At 44.7% G+C, this 25,025-nt stretch overlaps 1 protein-coding gene across 4 annotated transcripts in view; it reads right to left on the minus strand.

Annotated features, from left to right (window-relative positions):
• Positions 1–1,812: 1,812 nt before the first annotated feature.
• Positions 1,813–25,025, minus strand: part of Zfp251 (zinc finger protein 251) — a 30,154-nt gene continuing 6,941 nt past the window's right edge. For 2 of the 4 annotated variants that reach the window (XM_087558520.1, NM_001191911.2), the window contains 1 exon segment: positions 1,813–4,776. In XM_087558520.1, the coding sequence (XP_087414646.1) occupies positions 3,152–4,426 (1,275 nt within the window). In that variant the 5' untranslated portion in view covers positions 4,427–4,776 and the 3' untranslated portion in view covers positions 1,813–3,151. 4 annotated transcript variants of the gene reach the window in all.

Consider the following 25,025-nt stretch of genomic DNA (forward strand, 5'->3'; position numbering starts at 1 on the left):
GTTCTGGTAATGGAGGCCCTGGGGTGCTTACTGCAGACCAGGAGTGAAGGAGAAATGATAAGAACAGAGAACAATTGTGTCCAGTGTGGAAAGGTGGGACACTTTGAGAAGGAATGCCCAGAATGGAGAAAGGATCATTATCCTCACAAATTTTAATGACAATTTGGGGAGGGGAATCAAAGGGTCTACTTTTCACAAGACCTCCTGAGAGACTTTAAAGATAGTTCCTTTTTTTTTTTTTTTTTTTTTTTTTGGTTCTTTTTTTCGGAGCTGAGGACCAAACCCAGGGCCTTGCGCTTCGTAGGCAAGCGCTCTACCACTGAGCTAAATCCCCAACCCCTTAAAGATAGTTCCTATGGAGGAAGAAATTATATTTCTTTTTGATCAGGGGAATTCCATTCCTCCCCATTCATCTCCCAGGGATGAACCTTTTCTCAGAAAAATTGGTGGTAACCAAGGTGAGGGGAGAATTCTCTCCTCCACTTTCTGAAAAAAAAAAAAAACAAAACTATAATTAATTTTCAGGATAGACAAAGAGTAACACAGTTTCTTTGTGTTCCAGAAGCAGGAAACAACATATTGGGGAGAGATCTGATATCCAAATTAGAAGCGGAATTAACATATTTCAGGATGAAGTCAAAGGTCTCCCTTGATTTGATGGTTCCCTGGGCTGGAAAACAAATCAAACCTAATGTTTGGGCCCAAGAAGGCTGTCGGTGTGACTTGCAGGGTCCTCCCATCCAAATCGAGCTGAAACACCCTATACACGTGTTTAAAGGAGGCACTACCTATCCTATTCCCTTAGAGGGAAGATTGGGGTTTAAACCTATCATTGAGCTCATAAAGGACAGACTTCATAAACCCTGTATGTCCTCCTTCAGTACTCCAATTCTACCAGTCAAGAAATATGATTGTTCATATCAATCAGTCCAAGATCTTAGAGCAATTAACCAGATTGTTAAACACGACACCCTGTGGTCCCCAACACATACGCCTTCCTCAGTAAGACCCCAACAGTGGCTCAGGGTCACAGATCGCAAAGATGCCATCTGAGCTTGCACCCTTATGCTGACAGCAGAGACCTTTTTGCCTTTGAATGGGAAGACCCCCATCTTGGAGAAAGCAACAGTATTCATGGGTTCCGGTAATTCTTCTAATGTGTTTGGCCAGATACTTGAAGAGTTTTGAGAACTGTCTCGCTACCCAGAAGTGCCTACTGCAATATTCGGATGACCTTCTCCCATCTGGGGACCAGAACGAGGTCATCGACACTACCATTAGCTTCCTTGGTAGTCATGGGTTGTGGGCATCGAAAATAGGTAATTTGTACAAGATAAGGTTAGATACTTGGGGCATGAGGTCATTCAAGGTCAAAGGTTAGGGCCTGAAAGAACCAGTTGTAGCTGCTTCTAGTGCAGTCATTCCGCCGTGTGTGATGCCATACAGCTGACCTGCACGGAACAGTAACTTCCACACAAACAACTTCCTTTTCCAAGGTGAATTCCCTCAGGTTTGTTTCCAACTTTAATATGACTAGCAACCCCTTGGCTTGTATTGCTTGCCTAGTACTGATTACCTACATATTTGGCTTTCTGTTTTGTTTTAGGTAGGGTCTCGTGGCCTAGGTTGGTCTTGAATTTGAAGCTAAGCGTGGCCTTGAACTTGTTATCCTTCTGACTCAATCTCTAGAATGCTAACATTAAAGGTGTGGTTCAAGATGCCCAGCTTCTACAGGGCTAGGGATCAAACCAGGGGCTTTGTACATGCTAGGCAGGCGCTGTGCTGAATCAAGCCATCACTCTAGAACAATAGTGATTTTCACAGTTTTTTAATTGGCGTCATTAAGTCGAAGGAAACTGGGTGTAAGAATTCCTTAGCCAATGTGAATACAACATTGATGGCTTATTCGTACATCCTGCGGTTAAAAATTACAATATAAATTAACACCATCAAGAACCTCCCGGTGTCTGCATTGACCCTGGGGCACACAGCATGGTGGGTATGCAGGCTGAATTCCGGCAACCTAGTGTCCATCCAACCATGCTTCACTGAGAAATGTTACATGGCGTTGGAGAAAAAACACAGCTTGCTCAGCTTCCATAGGGGGAAAAAATGGTAGATTCTGAATCCATTTGCTCTTAGAGTGGAGGCACCGACCTCACAGGATAACCTCAGTAGACGGTGAAAGGGGGAATACAGGCACCCATGCCCCCCATCAAAACCAAAACAGTAATAAAAAAACAAAAACAAAACAAAAAAGGAGTACAGTAAAAACAAAAAGTGAAATCTAAAATACTTTTCAAAACTACTTTTTTTCTTTGGAGACAGGGTCTACGTAGCCCTGGTTGGTCTGGGACCTCAAACTCACAGAGATCCATCCACCTGTCTCTGTCACTCAAGTGCCTGGCAAAACGTTTAAAAACAAAACAAGGATAGCACTTTGTGAAAAAGGGAAGTCTGGTAATGAGGTTACCTGGGAGCGGGCAGCAGTCAGGCTGTGTAGGCGGAAGAGAACGGAAATCACAAGATTTGTTCACTGCACATGGTTAATTCAGTGAGGACCAAAAGACCTTAAAATATAGCCAGCAGGACAATCTCTAGCCAGAGTTTTACTCTTTGTAGCTGTCCTTGTCACTGTTGGCCCTCAGCTCTGGTCACCACAGCTGTTGGTTTGTGCTGATGTCTCTGCAGCCTTTGCCCCTGGCCTCACAGTGGCTGCTCCCCAAAGCTTCCGTCTCCTCTGCGCCTAGAGAACCTACATTTGGTTCCACCAGCCACGGGCAGAGCCACCTCGGTTCCCAGACCATCCACATGCTTGCCATCCATGGCCATATCTTGTCCTTAGCATCATCAACATTCTCACACATGACAAGCCTAATCCCCCAGGTCTCTGGGTAATTACAATCGCCCATGAAGAGATACGTCATCATCTTGACGCCTCCCATCAACTGCTCTTCATTGTGGGAATTCAACCCTGCGATAAAACCCTAAACTTGACCCGATGCTAAGGTGGCCTGCTGTGTTGTGACACAGTAGGCCACACAGCCCCAGCCTCCTAACTCGCCAGTCTGTTGGTAACAGTTTACCTTTCATTATGGAATCCTACCTAATATAAAGCGAAGTTTCTAAACCGTTTTCCACATCTGTCACATTAAAAATGTCTTTCTTGGAAAATCTTTTTGATTTGAATTAAGTATCTTTCCGATCCATCCTTCAATTGTGGCTTCTCTCCAACACGAGTCACATGGTGTGGAGTAAGGGGCGACACCCCGCTCCCAGCTTTCCCACCACATTCCTGGCATGTAGAGGGTTTCTCTCCAGCCTGAATTCTCTGATAGTCCATGGACTGTGAGGAAGAGCTGTAAGTTTTCCCACACTCACGACAACCCCGGGGTTTTTCCTCACTTCGGATCGTCCACTGCAGGACAAGTTTCGCACTGTGGCTGAAGGTCCCGCCATGTCTCTCTCCAGCGGACAGGTGGCTGGAGGAGTCATAGACGAAATCTGGGCCACACTCGAATTCCTGTGGGCTCTCGCCCATGTGAACCCGCCGATGCTGAGTGAGGGCTGATCTCCTGCTGAAGGCCTTCCCACAGAGGCCGCACTCGTAAGGCTTCTCTCCAGTGTGAACGCGCTGGTGGAGGGTAAGCTGGGAGCTCTGGATGAAGGCCTTCCCACACTCCGCGCACTGATAGGGCTTCTCCCCGGTATGCACTCTGCGGTGCTGCATCAGAGTGGAACTACGGCTGAAGGCTTTGCCGCACTCGCCGCAAACATAGGGCTTCTCCCCAGTGTGAATCCTAACGTGCTCCGTAAGATGAGAATTGAAGCCGAAGGCCCGTCCGCATTCTCCACACACGTAGGGCTTCTCTCCGGTGTGAACCCTGTGGTGAAGGAAAAGGCTGGAGCTCTGGCTGAAGGCTTTCCCACACTGAGTGCATTTGTGGGGCTTCTCCCCCGTGTGGATCCTCTGGTGCTGAATAAGGCTTGCGTTCCGACTGAAAGCCTTTCCACACCAGCTGCACCCGTGGGGCTTCTCCCCGGTGTGGATCCTCTGGTGCTGAGTTAGCTGGGGACTCTGGCTGAAGGCTTTCCCACACTCATTGCACTTGTAGGGTTTCTCCCCTGTGTGTATTATACGGTGCTGAATGAGACTTGAACTTCTACTGAAGGCCTTCCCACACTCGTTACACCCAAACGGCTTTTCTCCAGTGTGAATTCTCTGATGCAGACGGAGATAGGAATTGAGCCCAAAAGTTTTCCCACATTCATCACACTTAAATGGTTTATTCCCAGTGTGAATTCGCTGGTGAAGAATAAGATTTGAGCTGTGAGTAAAGGCCCGCCCACACGGACCGCATTCGTAAGGCTTTTCCCCCGTGTGACTCCTGCGATGCCGACTTAGGTCTGAGTTATATTTAAACATTTTATTGCATATGTCACATTTAAAGATTCTCTGTCCCGTTTTATTTCTTTGAATTGTAACACCACTTTGGCTGGGATTCAAGTGTTTGTCAAATGCAGAAGAAGCCTGGGTGTTCTCTGGCAGGTGCTCCCTACAGACTGTGGAGTCCTTTTTAGCAACACCCTTCAAACCCTGAGTCGCAGAGCTTCCTTGGCTCCCATCTCCCTGACTTTCATGGGCACAAGCTTCCTTGGATTCAGATGCCTGTGAATTAGCCCTTGGGAACTTTTGTGATAATTCTGGGGTTTTTACTTCTTCGGAACATTTCTGGTTTAAAATGGATCGCTCCTTCTCAGACTTGATCTCAGAATCTGTTAAACACAAAGCACAAATAAATGAGCAGAGAAACCCTTGGCAGCAGAAATCACAATTTGCTTCATGTTCCCATAAGGTATGATGTACCAGTTATGAAGGCACACCTTTGATCCTGGCGCTGGGGAGGCAGAGGGAGGCAGATCTCTGTGAGTACAAGGCTAGCCTGGTCTACATAGTAAGTTCCAGGACAGTAAGACTACATAGGACCCTGTCTCAAAACAAACAAACAAAAAATAAAGCTATTATGCAAAAATCAGATGCTTCAGTAGAGTATGACAGAACCCTAAAATAAGGACGGCCAACTAGCAGAATAAAGACAGCGGTGTTCACTAGTCTTCAAAGCACAGGAGAGACACACAAACTGCCAGTGTTAAGGTAGCAAATTAACCTGTTCAATGATTACACGGCCAATGGTGTTCCAGATAAGGAACACAATGGGAAGACAGACACAGTCTCTGGTCTCAAAAAGCTCTTCTTGGGGGGCAGAAAATGATTTTTTATAGTTGTTGTTTTGGGTTTTTTGTTTGTTTGGGGTTTTTTTTTTTTTGGTAGTTGCTGTTTTGGGTTTTTTGTTTGTTTGGGGTTTTTTTTTTTTTTGGTAGTTGTTGTTTTGGGTTTTTTGTTTGTTTGGGTTTTTTTTTTTGGTAGTTGTTGTTTTGGTTTTTTTGTTTGTTTGTTTGTTTTCTTGAACCAAGAGTTTTTGTTGTGTAGCCTATGGTGGTTTGGAACTCATGATCCTGTCACCGAGTGCTGGTATTATATCACATGCCTCCATTTTCAAAAAGGAATTGATAAATCCTGTAACATGATGGAAACAGTATATACAGTCAGAAGATCCCAAGAGGAAGGGTGGATCTAAAAGAGTTAAGGGTGCCAGTCAGCAGTGTCGGACAATGGCACAACTGTTGGAATGTGAGGAGGAAGGTACTGAGTCCAAGAACTAAGGAATTCTCACCATGGCCAGAGCAAGAGGAAGGTGGCAGAGACAGGGACAGGAACAGAAGGTGCTGCACAGAGGCTGAGAAGACTGGGTTTTAGAAGCAATATATTGCATACCCCTGAACCCCAAACTGCTCTCTAAGAATGTATCCCAAGGGTTAGAAGCCGTCCACTGGCTTCTGCAAGCATCCTATGATCACACACACACACACACACACACACACACACAGAATAAAATAAATCTTTTTAAAAATAATTTATTCCATGTGATACTACAGTACCTTCCTACATAGCAATGGAAGAACATATAATTAAAGGAAAGTCTATGGTATATTATTAAAACAAGTACATTCCAAAATCTGATGCACAGAATAAACCAATTTTTACTGGAATGGAAAGCACATGTATGAGCCATTCCTACCTTAACTGGTTAGTGCGAGTTGCTGAAGTCATCTGGTTGTGGCGGTTTCTCTGAGGAAACGTTAGGAAGTAGGTTTATAGACCAGGCAGGCGTCAGACTCTGCCTTTGCCTCTGGAGTACTGGGACTGACATGCACACATCCCTATGCTCTGGAAAGCGAGTTAACCTAATGTATTTCACTTACTTATTCATACTTCACCTCTTTTCCCTGCATCCCTGAGAAGTCAGGAGAGGGTGCTAGATCCCCTGGAATTGGGGTTACATGGGGTTATGAGCCACCTGAAGTAGCTGCTGGGAACTGAACCTGGGTCTTCTGCAAGAACAGCAGGGTCTCTTAACCAGTGAATCACCTCTCCAGGCCTTCAAATAACTTTTAACATTTATTGTATGTGTGGGACAAAAAGATAATTTGTGAAATGCTATTTTTTAATATTTTTTAAACTTTAATGTATGAGTGCTCTGCTGCATATACATCTGAGGCCAGAAGAGGGCAGCAGATCCCCTTACAGATGGTTGTGAGCCACCATGTGGTTGCTGGGAACTGAACTCAGGACCTCTGGAAGAGCAGCCAGTGCTCTTAACTGCTGAGCCATCTCTCCAGCCCATGAACTGCTATTTTTCCTTTCACAATTCCCTTCAGTCGTATGGGCAGTCAGGCCTGGGAGTGTGCGCTTTTACCTGGTGAGCCCTATCCCTTAGGTCTGCAAAACATTTTTGAAAATAATAATTTTAAGCAGTGTGGCTTTCTGATTTGTACCACAGGTCCAGGTGGCCAATCCTGGTTACTGCAGCTACAGCCTCACACTGGACAATGAAGATAACTTTGACGGTAATGACTGAAGGTGGAGGACAAGAACAGACCCAGGTGAATTGAGAAACATCTAGAAGGAAAGTCAAAGCATTGAGAGCCTCCATTTTGGAGAACGACCACAAGCCAATCATAGCCAAGTGTGAGTGTGAGTTCATAGGCTGGAGACCTGAACACCGAAGTGCTGAACACCGCAGTGCTGATGTGTACCCCCAGGGTTGGTGGTGTTGGAGTGATTGGGACCTTTCCTTACTGCCGTGAAGAAACCCAGGTCCCTAAAGAGCCCCATTACCTTCATCATTCATGGCGAGCTGCTTAGCTGGGAGCCCTGGGAGCTAATTATCGCTGACAGCTAAGCAGTCCTTCTAGCTGTAATCCCAGGCTCCTGCTTAAGGAGAAATGAGAAACAGTGTTTCAGTCACTGCTCCCAAGTAAGCTTCAAAAGAAAAAAAGCAGAGCCTCCAGGGAAAGAGAAAAAAATGTTTCAGGTTCTGTGTCAGGCATCAGTTTAGTAACTAAAATATACAAACAAGGGGGCTGGAGAGATGGCTCAGTGGTTAAGAGCACTGACTGCTCTTCCAGAGGTCCTGAGTTCAATTCCCAGCAACCACATGGTGGCTCACAACCATCTGTAATGGGATCTGATGCCCTCTTCTGGTGTGTCTGAAGAAGCTACAGTGTACTCATATAAATAAAAAAAATAAATCTTTAAAAATACAAAAATTAAACAATAACAACTCCGAAGCCATACACATGTTAAATGAGTTAATGAACAGAACAGACAGTTCTTAGAACAAATGGAAACAGTATCGGGTATGGTGTCGGACACTGTAGCAGCAGGAGCAGGGTTAATCTCAGCCACACAGTTTTCATGCCAAACTGAGCAACCTGAAACTCTGTCTCAAAACAAAATATAACAACGCACACAAAAAGTAAACACAAATGGCCTGTCTTTACTCAGCATCCTCATGTGATGCTGAGACCTACACTGAACCTGCTTTGAAATCCCATCTCCCTCCAGACTGGCTGGCTATCACCGGAAAAACAAGCATCTAATGCTGGCGAGAATGTGGAGAAAGAGTAACCCTCACGCACTGCCGGTGGGAATGTAAGCTGGTGTGTGCCGTACAGAAGTCAGCCCAGAGCCTCCTCAAAAACACTAAGGATCTCTGTGAGTCTGAGGCCAACCTGGTCTACACAGCACGTTCCAGGGACAGCCAGGGCTAAATAGACTCTGCCTTAAAAAACAACAACCAAACCACTGAACATGGATGTTCCGTATGGCCCAGCTTTACCACTCTTGAGTATATTCTCTTGGCACACTATTCTCCATAGCTAGAAAATGGAACCAGTGAAATCCAACAGACATGTTGATAAATAAAATGTAGAACATATACACAGTGGAATTTTATTTAACCGCAAAGGAAAATGGATACAACTAGAAATCACTGTGTTTACTGAAACTAGGCAGACAGGTAAGATCAAATCCTAAATGATCTGTTCATATGTGAGTCTAGGTTACTAGTCTTGGGGCTGGGAGATGGTTCAGCAGCTCAGAGAATTTGCTAATCCCACTGAGAACCCAGGATTAGTTCCCAACAGCCACTCAGTGGCTCACAACCAGTCAGAACTCCAGTTCCAGGGTACCTGGTGCCCTCTTCCAGCCTCTGCAGGCCTCAGGCACACAATGGTGCCTATACATGTGTGTAGACAAAATACACGCATGAGATAAATCTTAAAAAAAAAATACTGCTTTCCCCCTGTTTTCTGAGTTATTAGTAATTTTCTCTCCAAGTGAAATCACTTTGATGTAAACGCGCTCATGGGCTGAAGTCTAGCTTACTTGATAGAGGGCCTGCCCAACTTGAGGGCCACTCCCAACACCACGTAACATCAGAGGTGACGGTGAACGCCGCTGATCTTAGCGCTCAGAAGGTGGAGCAAGAGGATCAGGAGTTTTAAGAAATTTCTGACTAAACAGCAAATTTGATGCCAACCATGAGACCATGTGTCAGTGTCCAAAGTGTCCTTTTGTTACAACCTGCAGAATCTGTGTCAATTGGTGTGTGTGTGTGTGTGTGTGTGTGTGTGTGTGTGTGTCTGTGTTTAAAGATTTATTTCCATTTTAAGTATGTGTGAGTGCTTAATGGCTGTCACAGAGGTAAAAGGGGGTTTTGGAAACCCTGGAATTGGACTTAGTTGTCAGCCACCATATGGGTGCTGGAACTCAGACCTATGTACTTTGGAAGACCAGCCAGTGTTCTTAACTGCTGAGCTACTGATCTGGTCCTCTTGATCCCCCAACACACACCTTTTTTTGTTTTTTTGTTGTTGTTTTTTTTTTTTTTTTTTTTTGATAGGGTCTCCTTCCATATCTACATCCCTGATCACACAGCCTAGGCTGGTCTTGGTGTTACTATCCTCATATTGGCCATTTGTTCCTCTGCTCTTTAATTTCTTTTTTTTTTTTTTTAAGGTCCAAGCTTATGCATTCTAGACAAATGCCTGTTGTACTCTTTTTTTTTTTTTTTTTTGGTTCTTTTTTTCGGAGCTGGGGACCGAACCCAGGGCCTTGCGCTTCCTAGGCAAGCGCTCTACCACTGAGCTAAATCCCCAACCCCGCCTGTTGTACTCTTACCACCTTAAACATTCCCTCTCAAATGAAATACTTCTTCTTGGAGAAAGAACCATTATACTCAAGAAATAAAATTTACAAAGCTCAGAAAGTCCTGAAATTTACAAGATTCACAAAGACCCTCCCCAGGGTTGTAAAAACAATAAACAAGTGTGAGGGAAAAGATTCTGACCAGCCTAGGTGCAGGCAATTTGGTTATAAAGCTCCAAGGACAGCTTTCATGAGTGGTTTCACATATATGCAGACAAAATATACACAAAATAAACGTTTGAAAAAATATTAGTTTTCCTCTGAGATAATAATGCATTTTATCTCCAAGTAAAATGCTTTTAACATAAATGTGTTCAAGAGCTGAAGATTTAGCTTAGTGGACACCATGCAGCCCTTAATTTGAAGGAGTTTCAGTTGCACTTGGTCCCTTTGTCTCACCCTGTTTACCACAATGAGAGGTTGGTGAGTCCTGGGCATCTGCAGGGGGAGGCATTTGGTGTTGTAGCTACCAGTGGAGTCACTCAAGCTCCCGTAAGTAACCCTTCACTCTCACTCATGTAAGTAACCCCAGTAAATACATTGATTCATTAGACAGAATTTTTTAGGTCAGAGTCAATATCTGGGGTGCAAATACATGTTATTCATGCCTAAGAATTCAGCATGAGGCTACCAACCAGAGGTCACAGTGCACTGGGATAACCACACTGGGTATGGTCACCAAACTCATTACTGCAAAGATGGAATGATGACTTCCCTTTCAAGTGACATTACTCAAGAGCTACCCAAGGGGCTCAGACACCTACTGGCTGCCATGAGGCCTATCCAATCAGAGAAAGCACCAGCCATGCAGCCTCCTCTTCCACCAGAGCAACCAGTTCTATGCTTCGCACAGAAGCAACCTCAGCTCTGCAAAAGCCCAAGCCTCACCCCCCAGCCTCACCCCCCAGCCTCTCGGGTGTGAACAGGCTGCGGCAGAGGGAGCAAACACAATGTAGGCTTCTCCACACAGACGGCTGCATGACGTCATTTTTTAGGAAATGAATAGCTAGACATAAAAGCCAAATACCAGGACTATTTGGATTCTTGGCCCAAGATGGTTCTGACCACTCACAACAACCTCATTCTTCCACAGGCTTGAAAAGCTAAAGTGTTAATGGGAAAAAAAAAAATCCATGGTCTGGACGTATGCGCTAAGACATTTCACGCATGCGTGTGGCGGGAAAAACAGTGAGCAGGCACACGTATGTGATAACCGTATGAAGTTCCCCCAAATCTACTCAGTAAGGTTCTTTAGACTTAGTTTGTTTGTTTGTTTATATTTTTTCAAGACAGGTTTCTCAGTTTAGCCCTGGCTGTCCTGGAATTCGCTCTGTAGACCAGGCTGGCCTTGAATTTAAGAGATCCGCCTGCCTCCGATTCCTGGGTGTTTGGATTAAAGGAGTGTGTTGCCACCACCCCGCTAGATTCTTTTTTGTATATGAATGTTTTACCTGCACTTCTGTGTATGCATCCCATGAATGCCTGAGGCCCTTATAGGTCAGAAGGCATTAGGTAAGATCTCTTGGAACTGGAAGTTACAGATGGTTGCGAGCCACCACAGAGGTACTGGGAACTCAGCCTGGGTCCTCTGCAAAAGCAACACGTGCTCTGAACTACTGAGCCATCTCTCTAACTCCAAATCTACTTTTGAAACTTACGTTGGAGAAAGTGCTACAAATGACATTCTATTAAAAGTTGTTGTGTGGCAAGTTTCTCCAAAGTAAGCTACTTCCCGGAATGAAGCTCACTTGATATAGGACGTTTTAAAGAGGTGAAGCCTTCGATCCCAGTAAGGAAACTCGTTTGCCGATCCCAGTAAGGAAACTCGTTTGCCTCAGGATAAACATCTGAAAACGACCAAGTACATTAGGCCTCTCCTCCTCCAAGCAGACATAAACTGTAAGGACTGTCGAAAGCCATTCTCAGGTAAGAATCCTGACTGGAAGAAGTAGAGACCAGGGGCTTGAGAGATGGCTCAGTGGTCAAGAGCAATGGGTGTTGTTCTTCTTAGAGGTCCCAGGTTCAATTCCTAGCACCATATGGCAGTTTACAACTGTCTATAACTGTAATCCCACGACCACTTCTGTTGTGCAGATGTACGTGCTGACAAAGCACTCATACATATAAAATATATAAATAAGAAAATCTTAAAAAAACAAACCTCAAACCAGGCAGCGGTGGTGCACACCTTTAGGCCTGACATTCAGAAGGCAGAGGCAGAGGCAGATGGATCTCTGAGCTTGAAGGCAGCCTGGTCTACAGAGTGAGTTCCGGGACAGCCAGGGCTCCATGTATGGAGGATGGGCCCCTCAGAATGGGACGGGAGGAGTGCAGACCAGCTGAGGTTCCTGGAAGAGGCTGAGACCAACCAAGAGGATACTCTCAAACCAGCTGAACCACCTCAGGCCTCCAGCTTTCAGGAACTGTCTCCCACACTGGAGTGGGTTGATGGTGTAGCTGTCTTGTCATCATTTAAGTAAGCAGCCCCTTACCCACATTCCTGTGAGTAACCTGTTGGTAGCATCCTTCCCCTATCTGCAGTGAGAAGACGTTTGCTCACTTTCCCCCAGGAAGTGTCACACAACAGTAGCTCATGACAAAAACGGAGTCAACAGCACCTCAACTACTGGGGCCTCTGTGGTTCTTGGAGTGAAATGTCCCCCATGGTCACAGGCAACTGAATACTTAACGCCATGCTAGAGTTAATACATTGCTGGGGCTCCGAGGTTTCAAGGCCTCGGATCACTCCAGTTTGCACCTGCTGGTGTTCCTGTCACTTACTGTCACGTCTTCCTGCCATGATGGATTCATCCCTCATGATGGATGTAACTACTAGGGGGTTGGGGATTTAGCTCAGTGGTAGAGCGCTTGCCTAGCAAGCGCAAGGCCCTGGGTTTGGTCCTCAGCTCTGGAAAAAAAAAAAGGATGTAACTACTACTTAAGCCTAAATTAAAAATATCCTTTGTGCTGGCAGTGGTGGCACACGCACCTTTAATCCCAACATGGGAAGCAGAGGCAGGTAGGTGGACTTGAGTTCAAGGACAGCCTGGTCTATACAGCAAGTTCTGGGACAGCCAGGGCTATTACATAGAGAGAAAAAAACAGCTCGTTGCAGGAGTCAGGAAATGCTTCAGTTGGTAAAAGCACTTGAGTTTAAATCCCTAACACCCACTTAAAATACCAAGCATGGCTGTAAACGCCTGTATCTTAGCACACGAGGCTGGGGGTAGAGCCAGGAGGATCTTCAGAGCTTGATGGCAACCAGCCTAGTCAAAATGTCAAGATTCCCAGTTTAGGCAGCAATAAGAGAAGAGTCCTAAGGTTATATATACTCTGGCTACATGAGTGCCATGGGCATGCCCATTCTCACACAAACACAGACACACAAACACACAGACACACACACACACACAGCATGCATACATCACGCAGTTTTGGAAAATGCTCGTTATCTTAAAGCACTGAGTAAAAGTTAACGTGTAGAGAAACACGGACAATATGGGCTGGGTGTGTAGCTCAGCGGTACAGCGCATGCCTCACATATCCCTGCCTAAATCCCTGGATCTAATCCCAGCATAGCAGTATGAAAACAAACGAATAGAACTTGAAAGGATATGTTACAGCTGATATACGGTACGTGCCTGTAATTATAGCACTTGGGAGGAAGAGCAAGGAAAAGCAGGACCTCAAAATCAGCTGCAGCTACACAGTGAGTTTGAGGCTAGCCTGGGCTACCTCTCTTTAAGGTTTAAAAAAAAGGGGGGGGGTTGGGGATTTAGCTCAGTGGTAGAGGCCCTGGGTTCGGTCCCCAGCTCCGGAAAAAAAAAAAAAAAAAAAAAAAAAAAAGGGCAGGCAAAATGGCTCAGCAGATCAACAGTTCAAGTCTAATGACTTGTGTTCAACTCCCAGAACCTATGGAAAGGTAGAAGTAGAAAACTCACTCTACAACATTGTCTTTCAGTTTCCATAACGTGCTAAGGTGGACCACATGGCGTGCCCACGGTCATATACCCAGCCACATATGCACATCCACACAACAACCACGATAAAGTAAGTTTATGACCTTTTTAAAGTTAAGATTATATTTCTTACAAAAGAAACATCATACATGTGTAGACATGTTTGTTACTGTGTGGATATATACACAGGAATACAAATGCCTGCAGAGGCCAGAGGTATCAGATCCCTGGGAGCTGGGCTTACAGATGGTTGTGAGCCACCGGATGTGGGTGCTGGGAATTGAACTCTGGTCCTCAGGAAGGGCAACAAGTGTTTTTAACTGCTAAGTCTTCTTTGCAGCCCAAGCTTGTAACATTGTAATGGTTAACTTAAAAATCAGCTAAAGGTCAGACCTCTGGGTTACCTGTGAGGCTGTTACCAAAGAGGTTATCTAAGGGAATACGGATCCCTAATGTGGACAGCAACATCTGGTAGGTTGAATAGAGTGAATGGAGCGCCAGCATGCTCTGCTTCTTACGAACACAACGTGACCAGCTGCCGCATTCCTGCTGCTTTGCCCTCATCAAACAGATGGTTCCTCCTTAAACTGTGAGCAATTGAGCTACAATACACCACTCCTTAAGTTGCTCATTGGGTATTTTGTCACGGTAATAATTAATACAATGTTACAGAACATCTGCAAACCTGATAGCCAAAGGGGAAGATACTTAACCATGTCTGTTGCTGCAGCCTCCTTTTCTTTCTGTGTAAGCCAGAGGAGCACTTCAGGTATCCTCCCTTAGGAGATGACCAACTTGTTTGTAGAGACAGGATCTCTCAGTAGCCTGCAATTTGCCTAACAGGCTAGACTAACTGGCCAACAAGCCCAAAGGATCAGTTTGTCTCTACCTCCTTAGTACCAAGATTACAAATGCATGTCTGGCTTTTAATGTGTCCAGGGATCCAACTCAGGCCCTTGTTATTGCAGGGTAAGCTACCTCCCCAGCCAGGGTCTCGCTGTGTAGCTCTGGCTGGCTCCTTCTGTCTCTGCCTGCTGAGTCCTGGGATTAGAGGTGTGTGCCTCCACACCAGGTCACTTGACATGCATCCCTTGATAATAATTAAGACTCCTTTGGCTGCCTGTATTGGTGACTGTTTTATTTCTGTAAGGAAATGTGTGAGGTAAATAACTTATAAAGGGAAAAGCTAACTCATGATCTAAAGGTTCTAGCCCAAGATGTGACAACTGGACTGCTGTGGGCCTCTGGGCAAGGTCACCAGGTGGCAATGGAAAAGGAAATAATCAACAGAGGGAGACCCTCACACCATGACCACAAATCAGGGAGAACTATGTACCACAATCCTTTAGGCCATGTCACCAGTGACTTACAGGCCTTCTAAACCTTTACCACATGAACCTTTGAGTGACAACTGACCAAGTCATACCATTGCCTGAATTCTGCAACCACTCCTTCAGAGTTCCTGTGTGGATGCCACTTTCCCATCCCTACTCCTTCTCTAGCCAGCTAATTTACAACTTAGATTAAACTGTTGGCACAAGACTTTACCACCTTGGCTTTGAGTCTTTTTTCTGTGTTACCTCAGCCCCACCCATGTTTCTGCCATAGCCCTTAACCCCAGTTAAAGACTGAAACCTCGGGGTTGGGGATTTAGCTCAGCGGTAGAGCGCTTGCCTAAGAAGCGCAAGGCCCTGGGTTCGGTCCCCAGCTCCGAAAAAAAGAACTAAAAAAAAAAAAAAAAAAAAAAAAAAAAGACTGAAACCTCAGGTCTTCATCCTGTCTCTCTGTGTTAATTGAAACCCACATGGCTGTTGGACATCCTAGGTACCCCTAAGTCTGTCAGTGCTCCTAAAATTATCTGCATTTCTTGTTTCTTCTGAGGGGGCGCTCTTCACAAAGGAAAACAAAAACAAAAAACAAACCAGGACAGAGAGAAATTGTGGAGAAATCATGGATTCCTCTCTATATGCTAACAGAAAACATATGAATTGGAAATTGAATTTCAGAATTTAGTCTCTGAAGGAACATGACTTTGTTCTGAGTCTTGAATGCTCGAGAGACTGTAAGTTCTTCTAGTCCGTGTGTCACAATGGGTACCCTGCACAGTGGCAGATCCTCATTACCCAACTGCCACAGTTCAGGTTCCATCTTTTAAAACTATTTATTGTGGGCTGGAGAGATGGCTCAGCGGTTAAGAGCACTGACTGCTCTTCCAGAGGTCCTGAGTTCAAGTCCCAGCAACCGCATGGTGGTTCTTAACCACTTGTAATGGGATCCGATGCCCTCTTTGGTGTATCTGAAGCGAGCAACAGTGTGCTCACACAAAATAAATCTTTAAAAAAATATATTTATGGGGTTGGGAATTTAGCTCAGTGGTAGAGCGTTTGCCTAGCAAGCGCAAGGCCCTGAGTTCGGTCCCCAGCTCCGAAAAAAAGAAAAACGAAAAAAAAAATTTATTGCATGTGTGCACATGAAGGGAATGTGTGGGGACAGTGCCATGGCAAGCAGATGAGGACAGTGGACAACCATCAGGAGTGGGTTCTCTCCTTCCACCCCTATATGGCTTCTGGTTATCAAACTCAGGTTGCCAGGACTGTGTTTCAAGTGCCTTTTTCCGATGGGCCATTTTGCTAGCCCCATGTACCTTGATGTTGTACATTGCCTTAGCTGGACAAACCAGTGGCATGGTCTCACCACTGCAGTGCTATTCAAGTGTTTCAGTGCTGTAAAAACCCTGTATGCTGCCTAGTTACCTCCAACCCTTTCACTGCTCCCTGGCAAATGTTGGTTTACTATTCTTGGTTGTCTATTTTTTTTTTAAGGGAAGGGGTCAATATAAGATCTCATGCTTCTCATGATAGTCTTCATTTCTATGTAGCCCAGAATGATTCTTAAGTCCTGATCCTCCTGCCTCTACTTTCTAAGTGTTAGGGTAACAGATGTGTGTTGGTTGTCTCTAGAGCTTTGCCTTAAGAATGATACAGAAGGGGCTGGAGAGATGGCTCAGTGGTTAAGAGCACTGGCTGCTCTACCTGCCAGAGGACCCAGGTTAGGTTCCCAGGACCCACAGGTGGTTAACAACCATTTGAGGCTCCAGTTCCAGAGAACACAGTGCTCTCTTCTGGCCTCTGAGGAGGCATGAATGTGCTGCACAGATATACATGCTATTAAAACACCCATACGCATAAAATAAGATCTTAATCTTAAAGTGAGTCAGGAGGTGGAGGTGAGCACCCTGTCCCAGCACTTGGGAGGCAGAAGTAGGTGGAGCTCTGAGTTCAAGGCTACACTGGTCTACAGACTGAAAAGTCAAAACCAAACAAACAAAAACAAACAAAAAAATTAAATAAGATCTTAAATTTTTTTTTAAGTTTTAAGAAAAGTCATGGACTAGCTGAGTGGTGGAAGCACACATCTTTAATCCCAGCAGTGGGGAGACAGAGGATCTGAGGAGTTGGAACTCCCTTGGGAGTTTGAGGTTATCCCAGTCTACAGAGTGAGTTACCAGACATCCAGGGCTACATAGAGAAACTCTGTCACAAAACAAACAAACAAACAAACAAACAAACAAACAAGCAGAATGTCACGGACTTAGTCTTTTCAGGTTGGCTTCTTTAATTTAATAATAACTAAAATTTTTCCATGCACGGGGCCTTGGAGACAGCTCAGCAGCAGGAGCTCCAGCTGCTCTTCCAGAGGTCCTGAGTTCAATTCCCAGCAACTGCATGGTGGCCCACAACCATTTCTAATGGGATCTGACGCCCTCTTCTGGCATGCAGGTATACATGCAGATAAAATACTCATGTTAAATGAATAAATCTTTAAAAGAAATTCCTCTATGTCAAGCTGGGTGTGGTGGCGCACTTCTGTAATCTTCCCTCTGGGGAGGCATAAGCAGGTGGGTCTCGATGATGTCAAGGCTAACCTGGTCTACAAAGATTCAGATAGGACTAGAGTAAGATAATGCCTCAACACCTTTTAAATTATTATTAATTAGATAAAATTCCTTCATGTCTCATTAGGTTCCTATAACTAATCATTTCCAATGATCAGCTTATCCATTCATGCACTGGAATATTAGACAATTGTATTGGTAATTGTAAATAAAATTGCTGTAGGTACCCATGTTCAGATTTTTGTTTGGCTATGGAAAGCTTCCATTTATTTGGAGACAGACTGAGAACACAAGTGTGGGAACTTTTAACAAGCTGTTAAGTTCGATGAGATACAAAGTGTCTTTTACGGCAGCTACATTTTGCATTCTAATGCAGTGAATGACAGTTACCATTATGTCACGTCCTTACCAGCACTGTTATTTTCAGGGTGCCAATTTTGGCCATTCTAAAAGATATGTAGTGATACCTCATTATTTTACTTTGTAATTCCTTGGGGACACAGCCAAACATCTCATATGCCTACCTGTCGCCTGTATCTCTTCTTGTGTCTGATCGGGTCTTCTGCCCATTTTAAATGTAGGCGGTACGTGTTTTGAATTGCTGAGATCTAAGGGGCTGTTGTAATAGATACAGCCACGTACTAGACATGGTATTTGCAAATATTCTTTTTTTTTTTTTTTTTTTTTTTTTTTGGAGCTGGGGACCGAACCCAGGGCCTTGCGCTTCCTAGGTAAGCGCTCTACCACTGAGCTAAATCCCCAGCCCCCTGCAAATATTCTTAATCTCTGGACTTTTTGTTTCTTTTTGCAGTTTCTTTTTAATGAAGTCTCAGCTGTCAACCAGGCTTTACTGACGGTCTTCCGTGCTATATTTGAATATTCACAGCACCTTTTGTCCTGTTATCCTTTGGAAGCTTTGGAGTCTCGTGCTTTACATTTGGCTCTATAACCATTTTGCTTTGGACTAAATCGTATCCTTCCGTCTAATTCATAACGTGAAATCCTAACTCTCAATAGTGTCCTAACTGTGCCTCTGGGAGGTAACTAGGGCCAGATGGAAACGTGACAGGAGCTGGTTCTCACAGGGGATAAGCACCTTTTAAGAGATGCCATTTCTGCTCTGTTTAAAGGGAAAATTAGCCCAGTATGGAGGAGCACACTTCTAATCCCAGCACTCAGGAGGCAGAAACACGCAAATCTCTGAGTTCGAGGCTAACCTGCAAACTGGTCTACACAGAGTTCCAGGAAAGTCAGGGCTATGTAGAAAGACCCTGTTTTGAGGAAAAGGAGGGAGAGAGGAAAGAAGGGAAGGGGGAAGAGAGGAGGAGAGGGAGAAGAGAGTGAGAGGGAGAGATAGAAGAGAGGGAGAGAGGGAGAGAGGTGCTCTTTCTCTATCTACCACAGCAGGACAAAGTAAGGTTATCATCTATAACTGAGATCACCAGAGTCTAATAACATCGTCCTCATCAGAGACTGTCAGCCTCCAAAGTGGTGATAAACGGCTCTGTTGGTTAAGCAGTTCCTATAATCGCAGCAGAGTATGAACAAACCAAGACTGTTGACTTTCTGTTATCTTTTTAATTGGCCTGCAGACATCTAGTATTTGTTGAAGACTGTTTTTTCTCCACTGTGTACTTCTGTTCCCTTATCAAAGGTCATTTGATATTTACCAAGTCCTGCATTGATATACTGTTCCAACGATTGCCAGATCACTCCACTTATGTTTGACAATACCACACACTGCCTTGATAATTAGTGCTCTAGAGTTCAGCCTTGGGATCAGGTAGGATGAGGCCAGCTCTTTTATTGGATATTTTATCTTAATTACATTTCAAATGTTATCCCCTTTCCCGGTTTCCCCCCCTTTTTGCTTTAATAATGAGCTATTTGAAGTCTTTTACTTTGCCATAAAAAGAACTGAAATATTTGTTGATATTCATCAAATAACTGCTAATATTTTTATTTGGAATGTATTGAATCTATAGAGAAATTTGAAGTCAGTTAACATCTTGATATTATTCTATCCATGAACTCTATTTAATCCTCTTCTGTTATGTTTTTAACAGTTTTTTCCCTTAAATTTTGAATATATTAGGTAAAGACATCTTGAATGTACTAAGAATTTCATCTTCAGAGTGCTTATATAACATTTTTTATTTTTTAACAGATGGAAGGCTGGGCATAATGGTGCACACCTTTAATCTTAGCAGTTGGGAAGCAGAATAGATGTCTGAATTTGAGGTTAACCTGATCTACACAGTGAGTTCCAGAACAGCCAGCGCTACATAGTAAGACCCGGTCTCAAAACAAAACAAAACCAGATACAAAAGAAGTTTGGGGGCATGCTTGCAAGAGTTGGTTCTCTCCTTCTACGGAAGTTCAGGGAGTTGTCCTCATGTCCTCAGGACTGACTTCCTGCTGAACCATCCTTTAGGTTGTTTTAAAATACTTTGATCCCAGCATCCAGGAGGCAGAAGTCCCAGGCCAGGTAGGGCTGTACAGTGAGACTGTCTCAACTTCGCCTCCAAACTCTAAACAGGAGACAGGGAAAGCAGCCGACTCCCGGACACTGTGCGTGAAACTTTGCACTTCCGGTTACACGAGTCCTCACATTCAGGCGGTCTATAATCGCACTGCATGGGAACAAAGTGTGATTCCTCAGGACTCTCCAGGGTTGGAAGAGTGGCAGGTGACAACTTGCTGCACTGCTGACCTTAGGACGCTTCCAGTGTCTAATCTTCAGTGCATTAGCCGCAGGGCTTTAGAAGATCTTTACAAGCTGAGGAATCCCTCTTCTGTACCTTGCTCATTTAGGTTTGAATCACAAATGAGCATCTGACTTTGTTAAACACCTTTTTCTCTTTTATCCACTGACAGGATCATGATTGCTTTCCTCTAACAATGTGGTAAATTTTATTGACTTCTTGGATGTTGATCCAAGTCTTGCATACCTAAGATTAATTCCACTCTTTCTTTTTTAAAGGAGAGCTAACAGATTAAGAAAAGTGAGAAATAACTCCCAAGAGTTGGGGGGGGGGGTTCAAGGGAGGAATTTTCCCAGACAGGTGTTCTTTTCATACATCGTTAAAGCTGATTTGCTGTTACTTTTCTTGACAACTGTCCCATCTGTGGTCATGGGACGTACCCGTCTGCAGTTTCCTTTCCTGTATTGTCTGATTTTGCTGCAAAGAGAATGCTGGCCTCACAGCCAGGGCCTGCTCTTTTATCTTCTTAAGGAGTGTTCATTTCTTCCTCATTTGTCAGAACCACAAGGGAACTTACCTGAAACAGGCAGGTTTTCTTAATACGCATCTACTCAGACTGCCATTTTGTTTTTGTCGAGTTTTAAAAATAGGGCATCTTTCAAGGAAGTGGTTCGTTTCATGTGGGTGAACTGCTCACACCATTGCTTTATCGCCCTTCGAATGCCCATGAGATGTAGCTGTAATAATGGCCTCTCTCGGTTGTGGTTTTTAAGGTATTTTATGTATATGGGTGTTGTGTCTGCACATAACATCTATAGGCCAGAAGAAAGCGCACATCCCCTGAGACTACAGTTATATAAGGCTGTCAAGCTGCTCTGAGGGCACTGGGAATTGAACTCCAGAGAGCTCTTACCTACTGAGCCATGTCTAGCCCCTTTATTTTTATGTATTTATTTATTTTTGTGTCTGTTTTTCTAGACAAGAGTTTCTCGTGTTACCCTGGCTATCCTGGAACTTGCTCTGTAGACCAGGGTGACCTCAGAGATCTGCCTCCCTCTGCTTCCTGAGTGTTGGGCTTAAAAGGCACATGCCACACCAGACTCATTTATTTTTTAATATTTGTAATGTCTACCTTCTTTTTTTTTTTAAAGTTGGTCCTGCTAAGTTTTATCAACTTGATAATTATGTCACAGAACCAACTTTGGTTTTGTTGTTTTTTCTCTATCAATCTCCTATTTTAGATGTCAACGATCTTCCCAGTTTTGTTAATAATTTATGCTTCTAAGTTTCTTAAGGTAGATTAGAATATTGCTGTAAAATAGTTATATAGCTTATTTATTGACCCCTACAACCTCAATCACCAGCACCACACCTCACCCTACATTCAGACTGTTCAGCAGAGTTGGGCTTTTCTTGTTTTTGAAGACAGTTTCTCTGTGTAACCCTAGCTGTCCTGACTTACTCTGTAGACCAGGCTGGTCTCAAAGTCAAAGATACACCTCCCCTGCTTCCCAAATGCCGGGATTAAAGACGTAGCCCACAACCACACTCATAACAAACAGAGAGTTTTAAAGTTCTAACTTATTCACGGCTAACATTCAGGCTGGAAATATTCACTCAGCCCACCACCTCAAGCCTTATAGGTCCGTGAGAAGTGGAAGTAATTCCAATGGTACATTATTTTCCTTTCAGGAAGGTGAGTTTGATATCCACAATATTTCTTCTTTTGTGCTTCAAAATAAGCTGGAGTTTCCACACAAACCCTTTTAATGTCTGTTTCTTATATAGCTTTTTCCTGGGCCTAACCAGATAGGGACCAGAGACATCAACACAGACCAGCAGTTAACAACCAGTACACTGTCCAGGAAATAAAGAGAGATCGCTGGTTTCTACCCCTGCCCCATGCCTTTGTTGTTCTAAGATCTTGAGAGGCTGCATCTCGTCACTGCTTATAAGAGAATTTCTGTAGTTTGTGGTACTCACCAAAGGGCAGGTCAAGGAATAAAGAGTCACTGAGTGGTCAGGAATCAGAGATGCTGTTCTTCTCAGGCTCCAGGAGTACTGGCTGCCTTCTGAGGTTTCCAACCCAAGCCTTAAGATCCCCTCCTTTCCAATAAGAGAGATCCCTGGTCTATGTTTATGGGTGGATGAAGCTGTTAGAGTCTTGGTTCTGAATAGCCATACTACCTACTACAAAGTTCACTAAAGACTATTCTTTGCTTTGGAAAGTTAATTCTAAGGTTTTTTTAAAAAGGAGGCTGGTCATACCTGAAGAAATAAAACCTTAGTAACACAATCATCTTTCCTAATTGCAGTCTGGATTACTGAACAAGCGGCTTAATGCAAAACAGAAAAGAGCTTCAAATCTGAGGGAAATCCACGTATAACTTGAGGAAACAGATATCCCAGGAAGGAGGTAAGCGGGTCCTTTTCTGTTACTCAAGGGATCACATGGTCACATGCAGAAGGGAAAGGCTGAATGAAACAAGTGGCAAGATCAAGTCTTACAGCAATCGGTGTGGAACCTTTTGAATTTCAAAACGAGGATGAGTGAAGCTCTAGTTAATGTGGTCCCTCGGAAGGGTTTCAGTCAGTGAACAGAAGGCTTGACACAACAATGAAGGGACAAAACCATACCTACATCAACAAATTAAGCTATTACAGAGTTACAGCTGTCCGTGCATAGGTCATGCCTGCTATCCCAAGACACAGAGGAAGGACTCCAGCCTAGCCAGCGCTAAACCCCACTGGCCAGGTCTCCTCCAAAGAAAACTGCATAGAAAAACACAAGTATCACAAGTATGCATGAGAACCATGAGATTTCCCTGACATATTCCTGTCTCTCATATATATATATATATATATATATACATACATATATACATACACACACACACACACACACACACACACACACACACACACACACACACACACACACACACATATATATATCCAGCAATCAAGATTCAGAAACAGGAACTATGAACTATGACAGAAGCCAACCTGGGCTACATAAGAGTATGCCTCAGAAAGAATACTATCTTGTCTTTCAGTTTCTGTTGATAGGTAAGCAGATGTGTTTGGGAAGGAGCTGTGCGAGCAGGTCTCAGTAACATGCTCAGGGCTGGGGAGAGGAGAGGGCCACAGATCTTCACTTCTGATTGAATTTCAGACAGCTGCCCACACAGACTGGCTAGAAGGTGCTGGAATTCTCCTTCCTCAGGCCAGTTAGGCACTGGGACATTTGCTTATTTGAAGAGCAGCTGTCTTAAGTCAGGATACAATTTAACATACTTCAACATAGTTTTCTTTCTTTTTCTTGTGATCTTTACTATGAGGTCCTGGTTAAGCTCCTGAAGGTATAACTCAGAAAAATGTTCCCTCTTCCCAGTGCCTCCTTGGGTTCTGGTTTTGTTTTGGTTGGTTGGTTGGTTTTTTGGTAGTTTTTTGTTTGTTTCCTTAAATGTTTGTATTTATTGTATGTTCTAGTATGTACTGTCCAGTGTGTACTGTCCAGTGTGTGCTGTCCTGTGTGTACTGTCCAGTGTGTACTCTCCAGTGTGTGCTGTCCAGTGTGTACTTTCCTGTGTGTGCTGTCCAGTGTGTACTGTCCAGTGTGTACTTTCCTGTGTGTGCTGTCCAGTGTGTGCAGTCCAGTGTGTACTTTCCTGTGTGTGCTGTCCAGTGTGTACTGTCCAGTGTGTACTTTCCTGTGTGTGCTGTCCTGTGTGTGCTGTCCAGTGTGTACTTTCCTGTGTGTGCTGTCCAGTGTGTGCTGTCCTGTGTGTGCTTTCCAGTGTGTGCTGTCCAGTGTGTACTGTCCAGTGTGTGCTGTCCAGTGTGTGCTGTCCAGTGTGTACTGTCCAGTGTGTACTTTCCTGTGTGTGCTGTCCTGTGTGTGCTGTCCCGTGTGTGCTGTCCAGTGTGTGCTGTCCTGTGTGTGCTTTCCAGTGTGTACTGTCCAGTGTGTGCTGTCCTGTGTGTGCTTTCCAGTGTGTGCTGTCCAGTGTGTGCTGTCCTGTGTGTGCTTTCCAGTGTGTACTGTCCAGTGTGTGCTGTCCCGTGTGTACTGTCCCGTGTGTGCTGTCCAGTGTGTGCTGTCCCGTGTGTGCTGTCCCGTGTGTGCTGTCCCGTGTGTGCTGTCCAGTGTGTGCTGTCCAGTGTGTGCTGTCCAGTGTGTGCTGTCCAGTGTGTGCTGTCCCGTGTGTGCTTTCCAGTGTGTACTGTCCAGTGTGTGCTGTCCCGTGTGTGCTGTCCAGTGTGTGCTGTCCCGTGTGTGCTGTCCTGTGTGTGCTTTCCAGTGTGTACTGTCCAGTGTGTGCTGTCCCGTGTGTACTGTCCAGTGTGTGCTGTCCTGTGTGTGCTTTCCAGTGTGTACTGTCCTGTGTGTGCTTTCCTGTGTGTGCTGTCCAGTGTGTACTGTCCAGTGTGTGCTGTCCAGTGTGTGCTGTCCAGTGTGTACTGTCCAGTGTGTACTTTCCTGTGTGTGCTGTCCTGTGTGTGCTGTCCCGTGTGTGCTGTCCAGTGTGTGCTGTCCAGTGTGTGCTGTCCTGTGTGTGCTTTCCAGTGTGTACTGTCCAGTGTGTGCTGTCCTGTGTGTGCTTTCCAGTGTGTGCTGTCCAGTGTGTGCTGTCCTGTGTGTGCTTTCCAGTGTGTACTGTCCAGTGTGTGCTGTCCCGTGTGTACTGTCCCGTGTGTGCTGTCCAGTGTGTGCTGTCCCGTGTGTGCTGTCCCGTGTGTGCTGTCCAGTGTGTGCTGTCCAGTGTGTGCTGTCCAGTGTGTGCTGTCCCGTGTGTGCTTTCCAGTGTGTACTGTCCAGTGTGTGCTGTCCCGTGTGTGCTGTCCAGTGT

The sequence above is a fragment of the Rattus norvegicus genome, chromosome 7, assembly GCF_021556685.1.
Source record: "Rattus norvegicus strain SHRSP/BbbUtx chromosome 7, alternate assembly SHRSP_T2T, whole genome shotgun sequence".
NCBI lineage: Eukaryota > Metazoa > Chordata > Mammalia > Rodentia > Muridae > Rattus > Rattus norvegicus.